Source organism: Panthera pardus, unplaced genomic scaffold (assembly GCF_024362965.1).
Source record: "Panthera pardus isolate Hobbes unplaced genomic scaffold, ASM2436296v1 HiC_scaffold_22, whole genome shotgun sequence".
Lineage (NCBI taxonomy): Eukaryota > Metazoa > Chordata > Mammalia > Carnivora > Felidae > Panthera > Panthera pardus.
The window spans coordinates 60,318,760-60,332,371 of NW_026526788.1; the positions used below are offsets into that span (position 1 = coordinate 60,318,760).

The 13,612-nt window shown below is 44.8% G+C and overlaps 2 protein-coding genes across 4 annotated transcripts in view; one reads left to right on the forward strand and one right to left on the reverse strand.

Annotated features, from left to right (window-relative positions):
• Positions 1 to 241: 241 nt before the first annotated feature.
• Positions 242 to 13,612, reverse strand: part of ARL3 (ADP ribosylation factor like GTPase 3) — a 37,348-nt gene continuing 23,977 nt past the window's right edge. For both annotated transcript variants that reach the window (XM_019459282.2, XM_019459281.1), the window contains exons 4-6: positions 11,124 to 11,174; positions 9,359 to 9,544; positions 242 to 520 (exon numbers count right to left, since the gene is read on the reverse strand). In XM_019459282.2, coding sequence (XP_019314827.1) covers positions 473 to 520; positions 9,359 to 9,544; positions 11,124 to 11,174 — 285 coding nt within the window. In that variant the 3' untranslated portion in view covers positions 242 to 472. The remainder of the gene's footprint in view (positions 521 to 9,358; positions 9,545 to 11,123; positions 11,175 to 13,612) is intronic.
• The window catches only part of SFXN2 (sideroflexin 2), a 58,551-nt gene continuing 47,491 nt past the window's right edge, over positions 2,553 to 13,612 (forward strand). Inside the window, exon 1 of one of the 2 annotated variants that reach the window (XM_019459278.2) lies at positions 2,553 to 2,770. The gene's annotated coding sequence lies outside the window, so the exon portion shown is untranslated. The remainder of the gene's footprint in view (positions 2,771 to 13,612) is intronic. The other variant, XM_053909882.1, reaches the window with a different exon arrangement.

The following is a 13,612-nucleotide window of genomic DNA, read 5'->3' on the forward strand; positions in this document are numbered from 1 at the left end:
CGCCCAGCACCAGCAAACACCGTCTGTGGCTTCAGAACCATGGGGGGAGGGGGGAATGTAAGGGACAGGTCAGGAAATAAATGAATGCAGCATAAGCTGCTTCTTCCTCTTTTCCTTTCTTTCTTTTTTGAAAGAAAAAAAAAAGCCCACTGGAATTGTCTAAACTGCAATGTAATCTCTTGCTCATTTAAAAGATCTCATTTTCTAATCATGTGCTTTGAGACATTTAATACTATTTCAATTATGCAGAGGAAATAATATAATTCCTTTATTTGAAAAATGATACTGAACCTCAGAGATCAGTTAAATCTACTGCTGGAATGGGGATTCTTTTTAAACTGTGTTGTTCCCTCTCTTCAAACAGCTGTAGCTGTACACAGATGGAAAAACATTTGGTCAGAAAGCAGCAAATTAGTGTTTTTCAGGACAGAATTCAGCTCCCGCAGCTCCCGCGTCTCCATTCGTCTAGATTTTATTTCTTCTTTGCATTGACATTTTTGCAGACCCAGTTCATGCCGTCCTTGAGGGAAATGGGCAGAGAAAGGCAGTGTTAGTTGTAAGAAAGGCACAACACGCTCAAACCCCGGAAGGGAGTGGGGGGCGGGGGTGGGTGTCCTGGGTCCTCCCTCCCCTCCCCCTGAGCTCCAGGGAGTTTGGTGGCCCCAGGGGCCCACCTGGGTGACCGACCAGGCACAGTGGCCTCCTGGGGAGGAGAAGGGGGGGGGGGGCCTCTGAGAGCCCAGGGGGAAGATGGGAGGGGGAGTGCCCAGTGTCTGAACTTGAGATGGATCCTCAGGAACTCCCTCTGAAAAAATAAACACATCTGCCTGGATCCAAGGCCTGATTGAAGAGCTATCAGAGATTCCAGCCATTTTTGGCTTTTTCTAAAAGCTGACCTTTGCTAGGGCATTTAATTCAATAAGTCACCCTTCTGGTGCCCCGGTGTGTTTACAGTGTGACAGTGTACACTTGGCTTAAATTAAATTTTTTTGGAAAAACAAGCCAACTGCAGTGTGTGTGTTACGAGACGCACACTGGGGCAATGTGCATTTCTCTCTCTTAGGGCAGCGCTACACAGAGGTTTAAAAGCACTGGCCTGATTCTTGCAGCTTTAAGCACTACCAAGCTGAGGGACTGGGGAGAAGGTTCCCTTAAAGGCACAGTGACCTTGAACGTGTCCTCTCTTAGAAGGCTGGAGAGGGACAGGGGTAAAAACCACACAATGCCTACAGCCACCTGGCAGGCAGCATGATTTCTCATGGATGCCAGGTCTGCCAGAGATGACCTCCTTTTCAGCCCCCTCTGGAGCCATCCCTGAATGCTCTCCCTTTCCCCAGAGTCCCTCCGACCTTCAGGGGTGTATGGAGTTCCCTCAGAAGCCTCGCACAAAATCAAAGGAAGCTCCTGCAATGAGTCCCTTTCCTCTGCATCTGTAACACATACTCACTACGCTCCCAGTCACATTTGCACATCTCAGGGCACACATGACATGCAGAGCCCCGCATTTCCTGTGACCATGGAGCTAGTACTTGAACCTGAACAGCTGAGGCAGCTTAAAGTAATAAATATCAGCTGACACCCTTGGCCATTCGGAGCATTAATCCCATAAACAATACATCACTGCAAAACAACCAGCAGGCATCCTATCTCCTGGCTAATCTGACCATAACCTGAATTTACAGTGATTAAAACTCTGCCAGTTGCCATCAGAGCACTTGGGCAGGAGAACCAGATAATCCGTTGGCTGTCCCAGGGCAGACCTTAGGGTGTTTGCCAAGATGTGGCTGGCCATGGCCCAAAGCCCAAAGGTGGACAGCACCTGGCAACGGTGGGGGCAGGGGTGGGGGGATGCGGGGTGGGAGGAAGGTGGCTCCAAATGCATCTCCAGTTACAACTGGGTCAGCTACTTACTCTGAAAAGCTGAGGCCAATTTTAAGACCATTTTATGAAAAGGATTAATTTAAAAAGAAGCATGTTTAATTTTAGTAGCTAATTGGTTTCCAGGAAAAAAAAAAAAAAAGATCACCTGCCAGGAGACAAAAAAGATTTTACAAATAAAAGAGCGATGAATAAGATAACCATCTTCTCTTTGCCTTCGAAGCTGAATAGCTCAGCACTTACGTAGCACTTTCCACCTTCAGGAACCCGTACGAACACTATCAAAAGGTGTGTACCTCAATATTTTCTCCTCTAGAGAGACTTGCAGATTTTATCAAATCTTCTCAGAGAAATCAAGAACCGTGTTCCCACACTGCATGAATGGCACTTCCCCCCACCTCGTTTTATGGCTGATTATGGGGAGGGGAGGGTTCTTTTTATTATATGTAACAGAACATGAATGCAGTCAAAGAGATAGGAAAAATATTTACTCAGCTGCAGGAACGCAAAGCAGAATGTGGAGGGTGAGGGGCAGCTTTCCCCCAGTTATCTGTTATGGAGGCAGAGGGGATTTAAACCAGGGAGCCCTGGTGGGGGGGGTGGGCAGTGTCTTCCAGATGTCTATGTGGGCCAGGGGTGGCAAAGCCCTTCCAACCACAGTCCTGCCAACAGAGGGCGCTCAGAGGTCAGCACCCACCGGCTGACCTGCTGGCCCCTAGGCCCGCACAGCTGCCGCCTGCAACCTGAAGGAGTGTGGGAAGCATGGGGAGAACGAATAAGGGCAAAGCCCTGTGGCTGCTCTCTCGGAGGAGGTTGTCCCGGTCTGAAAGCGGCTGGAGGTTGGGGAACTGTACCTTTCCTGTTCGTATCCAGTGGAGAACCTGAGCTGGAGGTAAGAGGTATTGGGGAGGCCACGGTTAACGGGTTAATAATGCCTCTTCAATCAAATCAGGGCAGGCTGTGCCAAGCTGCCCACGGGAAAGGAAAGACAGTGGTGTTGTCCAGGATCCCTGAGACAAGGGTCCATGTCAGACTGGCCCGAGGCGGTGTTCGCAGAACCTAGCGTGGTATCATGGTATCTGATCTACAGTAGACAATTAATTAGTTTTTTAAAAGTTTATTTACTTTTGGGGGGGAGGGGCAGGGAGGGAGAGAGAGAATCCCAAGCAGGCTCTGCATCCGGTCAGCAGGGAGCCGGATGTGGGGCTCGAACCATGAGACCATGACCTGAGCTGAAACCAAGAGTCGGAGGCCTAACCGACTGAGCTACCCAGGTGCCCCAGTAGACGCTTAATTTATATCTTTTAAATTAATCCTTGTAACAACGCCCGAAGTAAGCACTATTATAATTTCCACAGGACGGTGAGGAAATGGGGGCACAGAATCATGTGAGGCAGAGGCGGGCTGTGAACCCAGGCAAGAGCTCCAGCACCCTCGCTCTTTAGCCAGTTACCATTTCTCAGTGAATGCCTCAAGCTTAGAGAGAAGGTGGGAATCGCCCTGAAGTTGGGAAAGAGGGCGATCCAGGGTCTTCTTTGTTATGACTTCCAGCTGATACAGGGTCATGAGACCGGAAGAGCCCCCAGCCAGGCACCCTGCTCGGTTTTGCTGCAGCTCAGGTGCCAGAGGCTGTTTTTGGCCACTTAACTCTCAGGATTCCCGGCTGCTGCTGCTGCTGCGTGTGGAAGCCTGCATATTTACCTTGCGATCGTTAGCATATTAACTATGTGCCAGACCACTGCCTCCGGTGGCAAGTCCACGTTTAGAGGAAACTAAGAGGAAGGACCCTCTCTGCTCCTCGTGTTACCACACTGCTCCCGCCTCAGCGCCTCAACTCGGCAAGGCTTTGTTTTTTAAAAACCGATGACTGGGTAAAGGTGATCATCTACTTGAAGCAGGTTACTGCTTTGCCTCTAAAGAAGGAAATGAACTCATAGGTTTGTTTAATGGTTGAACTTTTATTGTTTAAAAACTGGTTTGACCAAATTTTTGCACATTTGATCTTCGTCACAGGACGACAATCTTATGGCACGGGTAGCCCTCCCCTCTCTTCCTCCACCACAACCTCCCTCTGACCAGCTTTGCTGAAACTGGATCTGAATTGATTAGCTTCAGTGCAATAATAGAGACTAAAGAGAGACCTCGACCCTCAAATACTGGGCTTTGTTTAGCATCATGGAAAGGAAAGGCATTTTACTATGTCATGATGTTACTCCCTATGATAAATGCTGGGAAACATACAAGGCTCCCGCTAACCACATGGGTGGAGGCCAAGGAGTCACACACAGATCCCTGCGTTCCAAGATTGGAGGTGCGATGCCCCTTTCTAGGGAAGAGTGGCCTCTGACTGCACTGCTCCTTTGAGCTTGCTCTCTCTACAGTGCATCCATCACTGCCTGATGGTTGGAAGAGAGCAGTAGTAGCCGTGGTTGGGTGGGCCTGGCTTGTAATGCCATGAGGACTAGGCAGTCACATCAGTAATTGCTTTAAGACGACAAGGAGCTCAGAGCACTGCTGTCTATCCTGTTGTGCCACTGGGCCCCCAGGGTCAAGGAGCAGCTGGGTGCAGCGTACATAAAATATTGCTTGCTATTAATATTTTTTCTGGAGACAAAGGGTACTGTACCAGAGAGGTAGCAAAATCGCATGTCCCAAGTTTGTTTTCTTGGTCTATGGAGAGGTTTGAAAATTTAAAAATAAACCTGAGGTCTGACTTGTAGATAAGCAGTTCCACATACACTTGGAGTCAAAAATAACTGATGTCAGGCCTTAGAAAGAAGTGTTTTGTTTTTTTTTTAATACTGAAATTCTGTTGGCTGATTAAGGGAAAAATCCCCTAGATCAAGGAAAAAAGCAACAAAAACAAGAAACTTGGCCAGTGAATGTTTAACGGCCATCTGCAAAGCACTCTGAAGTGCAGCTCACACATCGGGGCTCAGACTGCTAGTGGTCTTTTCTACGTAGGTTAGATGGTTGTGAGCCAGATCGTTACTCCTGTTTGGAGAAGGAAGACAGGGAATGTGGGAGAGATGTGGGAAAGAAGGTGAGCACAAGGTGGAGGGCCCCGGAAAGCGATCCCCAGGGAAACCTTCTGCTAGCTCCAAACTACTGGTGTAGACAGACCTCGGTTATGACTGATGCTAGAGGCCAGGTTGAAACTGCTGATCTCTGTGCTGAAATGAAATGATAATCTGGTGTAATTTTAGTTAAATACACATTGGTGTTTTAGAGAGGGAGTATCTTCAAACAGCTGGAACTGTACAAGAGCAGAGGAGAGCTGTGGTTTGGGGTTCCAATTCAGGTTTGCAGGTGGAAGAGGGACGGACTTCACTACTTTCCTCTGGCTCTAAGCCAGATCCTTTGTTCACTATTTTCTAGGCGCCCAGGAACAGACGAGAGTCCTGGAGCCAGATGTCATGCACTGGGACAGGGCCGAGCCCCAAGGGCACAGAGGGAGGCTGCCCCCATGTCTGCAAGGCAGTCTGGCTGAGGGGGCTGCAGGTCTCCCATCCCAGACATTTTTCAGTTTCTCCTCTCTCTGCATTCAACTACTTGACATAACTGGGTCTTTTCTGTTCACTCCTCGGGATTATGCGCCTCTCAGCAGGACAGAGTTTCTAAGATTGATGTTCTCCTTCAGTTTCTAGTGCCCTTTACCTATGCTCTGCTTTTGACAGTTTCCCATGAAAACCTGCTTTAATCACATGATGGCCTGGCCTCCTCATCACCATCAATCAGGCAAAGAAAGACTTGTTCTGAACTCTCCCAAAGCCCTCAAAAGTCAATTTCCACACCCAGAGCAGGAGCTATTGAACAACACGTGGACCGCCTGTCCTTGTAAAGACCGCACATGTTTGCCTCCAGAATATCAGGTAGAAGAAGAACCTGAAATCCATCCCAGGAATCACTAACTTTCATAATCTCAAATTACGTGTCTAAACTACTCAGCTAAGGAGAAATGATACACCTGCCCCATCAGTCCGGAGGGTTTAGCTCAGATCTGTGGCTGCTCCTCCGTTCACCCACCTGAGGGTGTCACTTTTCTGGGAGGAGGCAGGCCTCACAAATGAATTTAGATTAAACATATACACTCAAGCACAATGTAAATAGGGACATTATCTTTGAACACCTGAAACTGTCACAGAAATTCCAGGTCTTTTTTAAAAGCTTTGTACAATTTCTTTCAGGGTCATTAGAGCTGGGGTGCCAGATGTTACTTGACCCATTTAACGCCTGATCAAGCTTTGCCCATTACTGACCAGTTTTCAGGGGGTAGTGAGTGGAAAAGTGGGAGGGTAGAGTGGGAGGAGGAAACAGGAGTTTAGGGAATTTTAGTAATTATTACACAGCATCCATGCCTGAAAGTGATCTTATGGACATTTTTCTAGTGACGCCTTTCATTTTGAGGAATACTTAAAGCCTTAATGAATTAAGAATCATTAAAGTCTTGCACTTGAACTAAGCAATGCAGGAAAAGAATTCCATGTAAGTGACTCTTTTTAAAGTGAAAACCAAGAAACTGGCTGAGTGGGCAAGAGAGGGAGTCAGAAGTATTACCTGAGGGAGGGACATGGTCAATCAGTGCCTCACAATGAAAAGCGACTCCACAGAAAACTCCCCGACCTTTCTCCAGTCCCCAAAGGTTACCATTAAAGGACAATAGACAGCAGATTCCCTTCTTAATTAACATTTTTATTAAATAACCCATTTCAAATAATGGTTAAATTCTCTAAATTTATATCATTCTATTAACCATAATCTAATCTCATTAACCTTGAAATCCCAGTCTTAACTACCCAATTCTATACACCATGGTACTATCTACTAAACTAATTAAGTGACCTTCAAACTATTTCTCCTCCATATAAAATCATTATTTTTTTGGTTCACAGTTCTTTGTTGTATCTCTCTTGATATCATTTCTTTTGAACCTGGTTGCTGAAGGTCCTGATCTGAGAAGAACTTTCTGAACAAAATCAAACCACACATGACTATTTCACTCGATTCAAACTGGTTGATTTTAAAGCCCTCCCCTTCCACCCCCACCCTCTGTCTAATAGCTCACTGCGTCTTTTTTGGCATAAAGATCCTGTGACTTAAAGGGAACTCCATTTCTAGAGTGGTGATGACACAGCCAGGAACACAGAGCTCTCTACCCTTGTAATCTCCACCTGACTGGAGAGGGGGAGCAGAGGCCAGGAAGACAATGACAAGGGCTCCCTCCCAACCTCCAGGCCCCTCTGAAGAAGCACCCTTGACTTGAATGCCACTACTCTAAATACTGATTCTAGATAACTCTAGGCCTCCTTCTGACATCCCTAAGGCTGGTTGAAGAAACAAGAGACTCACTGTTAATTCCAGCTTTGCTTTTTCTTCCTTTTGGCACTCTGGCCCAGTGAGGAATACAGAGCAGTCAGTTCCCACTTTCTCAGGCGTATGCACACAAAATGTATTTATTTCCTCCAGTCCCACCTTTAGAGTCCCCATCTCAAGATGTTCTTTTTTTTTTTTTCAAATCTATACCCAAAGTGGGGCTCGAACTCACAGTCCCAAGATCAAGAGTCCCATGCTCTACCAACTGAGCCAGCCAGGCATCCTTGTTCTCTACTTTCTATATTTGCATTCTAAACCATTTAGAGGCAGAATCCTCTTCCTGAAGTAGTTTGTGCAAACACAAGAAAGCTACTGTCTTTTCCTGGGCCTCCTCCTCCCCAAAATAACCTCGGGCTTCCTGAATAGCATTTTATGCACAATCCAGGTAACTGCCTTAGGCAAAACTTGGGTTTCTTTTTTTAAGTGAGAAGCTAAATAAAATGATTAAAGTTTACCTATCAAAACCATCCTGGGTTGTAGCATACTTGTTGGACCAGCTTGTAAATTAAGCTGAAAAATGCAGTTAATTTGAAACCTGATAGACCTATAATCACATATGTGACTGCCATTTTATGGAGGAGACCCGAGAAGAAAAAACTATTAGTGGGATTAGTTCCTTTGTTGAGCAGGATTAGGGGAGAGTAAAGAACTTTTCAGTTTTTGGTTTTATATACTTGTATATGATTAACAATTACTTTTAATATATTACTTTTATAATCAGAGTCTAGAAAGGAAGGACAGAAATAAGAGTCCACACCTGCCCCCTCCCCAAACCTAAAACTCACAGAGACCCACAGAGCTCTGCCATCCATTCTGGGGACGCGGCGAAGGTAATGTCTGGCTACTTGAGAGCCCTGTAACGCGCATGCGCACAGAGCGTTTCCGAGGGTGCAGGTATTGAGGAGTGTGGAGGAGGAGGCGCCTGCCCTGTGCTGGCTGGTTTGCCCTCAGATCTGGAGGCCAAGCACGGGAGCAGGCTCTGGCTGTTTGTGTAACAAAAAGAAAAAATCCAAGGCAGCAAACAGATGGAACAACTGAGCTAATTCTTGGAAGTGATTATTTGCTTGAGATAAAAGCAGTCAGGCAGTTTTAAGACAAATCAATGTCAAATGTCTTAGGAGAGAGGGAGAAAGGGTATTAGAAGGGAAATGGAGAGAGGCTGCAGGACAAAAATTGAGAATCAAATCCCAACAAACCAAACTGAGAGAAGAGCAAACCGGCCATGCTATTATGACACACGCCATATGGCAATGAGGGGAGATACCATTTCTTCAGATGTTGTTAAGCCCCCACAGCATCCTAGAGCAGTACTGCCTGGTTCTCACAGCACTGTGTCACTTCCCTGGCAGGTACACCAGATGTTTAAAATGAGGCATGGGGAACATGCTGGGGCTCCAGCATAAAGAAGTAGCCCTGAGTGTCAACTGGTTTGAGGCTGCCTGGTGGGAAGCATCAGAGCTGAAATGGTTTATCATTCTTTGAGGATACAGGTTCTCAGGTATCTGGGATACAACCATTTTCTGCCCTAAATTAATAACAAATGAGGGGGAGACTGCTCTTCTGGTATACGGTTCCTCAGTATAAAGCATGGGGCTTTCTGTCAGCAGAAGCCTCCCGGCGGGAAACCAACCTGAAGTAACAGGAAAGAGACACCAACCCCGCGGGCAGTGGAGATAGCCAACAGAAAAATCAAAACACTTCTAGGATAACTGGTGTGTGTATTGTTGATGGCTGTTACCGCGGGAACACAACTATTTAGCATCCATAATATTAGACACAACATAAACCCCCAACCCAATCATCAAAGAATCCTAGAGTTAGCATCTCCGAAGGTCTTCAGTTCTGACCTCCTACCCACTGGGGTAGTTTGTCCTGTGTGTGGGTGGTTTATCTGTGGCTTTCCTGGAACAGTTAATGATTATCAGATTGGTTGCTAAGTAAAAAGAACCAAACTCCTCCATGCCCTTCACATCCTGGAGCGGTTCATCTACTAATCGAAAGCTATTTGTTTCAGATCTTTTTCTATCTAGATCAGCCCAACCAGTGAGACAGACCACGCTGGTTGGGTGCCACGTTGCCAGGTAACCAAGCCTTCTGGTAATCTCACCTGAACGCCCTCGCCTGTGAGAGCTGAGCAGGACTGGATCTGCCAGACTCGGTCTCGGATGGTGTGCAGATTCAGTCCTTCTGCAATTTCAGAGGCAGGGGCTGCCGTGAGCAAATCCTGCTTGTTAGCAAAGATGAGCACTGGCACACAACTTAGTTTTTCTTCCTCCAGTAATTCAGCTAGTTCCTGGATCATTTTGGGAATGGATGGGAAGGGAAGGATGAAAACGATGATATTTAACCATGTACTTCTAATTAGAAAAAAAATAAAAGTATTAAGCTGATCAACTAGCAACTTCCAAGGGCAGTGGTTCTCAAACTCGAGGCTGTGGAAAAATTCCCTGGTAGATTCCTGGGCCCACCCCAGAGTAGGTGACTGTGGGATGTTTGAGGTAGGGCCTAGGAATCTGCATTTCAATACACTCCCCAGGTGGCTCTGCTATAGGGGATTCAGAGATCATACTTTAAGAAATGCTGTTAAAAAGAAAACACAGGTTGTGGACGGAGATTTAAAATTTACTCAAGCCTATTTTCTGCAAATGACTTTCAATGCGCGCGCACACACACACACACACACACACACACACACATTTTAAACTGAAAATGACAATGACTTTATAGACTAATTCTGTTTCCTCAATCTCTACCTTCAAAACATGCGTGCATGTGCACCGCACTTCATCAAACCCACATCCTAAAATCCATTTGGCAACATCTCTGATGTTTTGGTTACCGGTTGGGGTCTACACGTATGTTGATTCTGTCTGCAATATGCATAGGAGAGGGTATGTATTTACCTAAGAGGACTCCCCTCTTCCCTATGAAACTCACATTTTAGCTACTTAAGATACTTAGGCTGTCAAAGGGAACTGGAGGGTTCAAGAGGCAGATCATTCTATAACACCCTTTACCCCTAAGCTCATGTTTAGCATTGCTTCACATGAGTGATGACAGAGAAACCATCAAGGTATGGAAAGGAGAGGGGTTGTCTCCAGGAGTCTGGAAAGTTCTCAAACTAATTTTCAGGAAAAAGGAACATAAACATGGGGAGTACCACCTTTGGAAGGCCACCTGTGGTAGTTGAGGACACAGGCCAAGGACTCTGCACAATTCTCTAAAGAGGTCATTCTTCTTCTTGCTCCTTATCAGTATATTCAGTCTCGGTAAAATGGTCTATGCCCGCTGCTTCTCCATTTAAAATTGTGTACACAAATTGCACCGTGTAATCATGTTGACATGTACTTTGCATTTGAAGCCATATTTGGGTTCAAAGCATATCTACTCTTGGCTTGGAAGCAAGGGCAGCTTAGTCTTGGCTTGCATATTTCCTAAGATCCCCTCAAATTTGTCAAAGGTACCCTTGGATCAATTAGGTTGGTATTGAAAACTGTACCCAGAAATGACAAATGAACTGTTCCTCGGGGTTCATTTCTCAGTGGCCTGGGAAGATACTGGAAGAGCTTTTGGGCATGGTGGTAAGGTCCATTTGCTTATATCTTGGTTTATTTAATTTGACTAAAACTCAAAGGCTGTAACCAAAAAATAGTTTAAAGGATTCTCAAGTAGTTTCCTTATAGGAAACCTTTTTTTCCTGTTTTTTTTTTTTTTTTTTTTGCAACTGGTATTTTTGCCTGCTTGCCAGAAAGACTGCCTTGTTTAAACCTCAAAGGTTAAACAACAATACCTTCCTCACTCTCATATATTTACAAGGTAGATTAATGAATACCCAGTTATTTTAAAAATATCTCAACAGAAGAATTATTTACCTGACCCGTCTCTTCAAATCTTTTTCTGTCTGCGCTGTCAATTACATATATCTGTAAAGTAAAAGGAGAAGGTTACTTTAATAAGCAGATATGGAAAAAGACGGGGCACTTTCTACGGAAGGAGCAAAGAATCCCCAGTCAGTAGATTTCTCATTAGCACAGCATACAGAAACTGAACTGAAAACTCTTACCTCATCTATGCATGCAAAGTAAACTAACAAATTAATTGATTGATTAAATGGGGGTATCCAAAAAATATGTCCAGCTAAGAGATGTCAGGAGAACCAAGCAGGACAAAAACAGCTATGTGTGTTGTGCACTCACTAAACATTCTTGCTTAGATTTACCCTGTTAATTCTTGTTATGACCCTATGAGATCAGTTTCATTATTCTCCCATTTTATACAAAGACAAACATGAGCCCAAAGAAGTTAAGTTCGTTGTTCAAGTTCTATCTGGTACTCAACAAGAGTGGGATTCAAACCCGGACCTACCCGACAGTGAAGTCCACAGGTGCTCTTAAGCACTCTGCTGTTCTGCTTCCCAAAATGTCAGAAAGGGATGGTGTTTTGAGGCATTTACAAGTGCTATAGTCCTGGAACATCATGGCTCTGAAAGGACATCCTGTTGCTGAGGTAGGAGACCCTCTGATCTCCATTCCATCCCCACCTTCTTAGGCTTGCCGGGAGGTTAAGATCAAGTACTGGAAATAGCAAGGGCTTTGTTGGAAGTAAGAGAAGTCTCAAGATTCTCTGTTAAAATGATAAATCCCAAGCTTTTTCTCCCATCACTGAATTTTATTAATTGCATAAATAACATCCTATAATAACAAGGGAAATGAAGACCAAAAAAGAAAAATCATCTATAGTTTTAGAACCCAAACACGTTAATTATTTTAATTTCTTATGAAAGTTCCCTTCTAATTCTTCTTTATCATTAAAAAAAATTAGAGATATAATTTTGTAGGCCTTTTTTTCATTAAATGACAAATGTTTTCCCAGTTGCTAATCTTAAAAATTATCAAATTTGCAAATCTTTTTATTTAAAAAGATGTTTATCTATTTATTTTTGAGGGAGGGAGAGAGGGAGGGGCAGAGAGAGAACCCCAAGCAGGCTCCACACTGTCAGCACAGAGTCTGATGTGGGGCTTGAACTCATGAACCGGGAGATTATGACCTGAGCCAGAATCAAGAGTCAGGTGCTTAACTAACTAAGCCACCCAGGTGCCCCTGCAAAAGAATTGTTATTGGGAGCGCCTGGGTGGCTCAGTCAGTTAAACGCCCAACTCTTGGTTTCAGCTCAGGTCATGATCTCATGGTTTGTGAGTTTGAGCCCCATGTCTGGCTCTGTGCTGACAACACGGAGCCTGCTTGGGGTTCTCTCTCTTCCTCTCTCTCTGCCGCTCCCTGGCTTGCTCTCTCTCTCTCTCTCTCTCTCTCTCTCTCCCTCTCTCTCTCCCAAAAAAAAATAGACATTTAAAAACATTAAAAAAGAATTGTTATTAAACTAATGGTATTAATGGAAACACTCTTTTAAAAGAGAATATTCACCAAAAAGCAACAATAAAAAAACCAATCTGCAAGTCTCACCTTTACCTCCCTTCAGTTACATAAACTGGTACACCGTGATGCACACAGGCGTTTCTGTATGCATGTCCAATTCTGTGCTAGTCTAAAAATTCACTCTTTTGAAAGAAAAATTAAAATTCCTTTGCTTAATGCTCTCTCATTTAGAGTAACTAGTGCCAAATATTATAGTGGGAACCAAGTTTCAGCCTTTCCTCTGAAGAATACCCTATTTTTCTACCTATGTGTCTTTCATGGAGAATCACAGGAGAATGAAAGATGGATGTGTTTGGCCTTGGTATTTTTTTTTTTTTTTTTTTTGCAGCCTTATTGTTGTTGTTAATATTACTCTGACTCAATGTCAATATATGCATTAATGGGTTCCGCACACCACAGATACCCCAGATTTGATACTGACTGATAAGTAAGCATGTAGAACATGGTGGTAGCTTTGTTTTTCTCCTGGAGGGGTGGGCATTTTTAAAGTAGCAGGCGTTGAAGGGGCGCCTGGGTGGCTCAGTCAGTTAAGCGTCCGACTTTGGCTCAGGTCATGATCTTATGGCTCATTGAGTTCGAGCCTGCTTTGGATTCTGTGTCTCCCCATCTCTCTGCCCCTTCCCCCCCCCCCACCCCCCAAATCACACTCTGTCTCTCCCTCTCTCAAAAATAAACATTTAAAAAATGTTTTTGAAAAGGAGGCGTTGTATAAACATAGATGCGGAAAGAAGGAATGCAGTAGGAGAGTAAACCTCAATATAGAGTTGATTGGAGTTAGTTGGGGGTCTACAGGCGATTAGGATGGTCTTCACTCAGGCAACAGTGCCAGGGAGGGAAGAGGGGTCAGGTGATCGCTGGGAGGGGGTTTTGGGCTCAGAGGGCTGCCCAAAGGCAGGAAGCAGGTCATTGGGCAAGAAAGAAATTATAA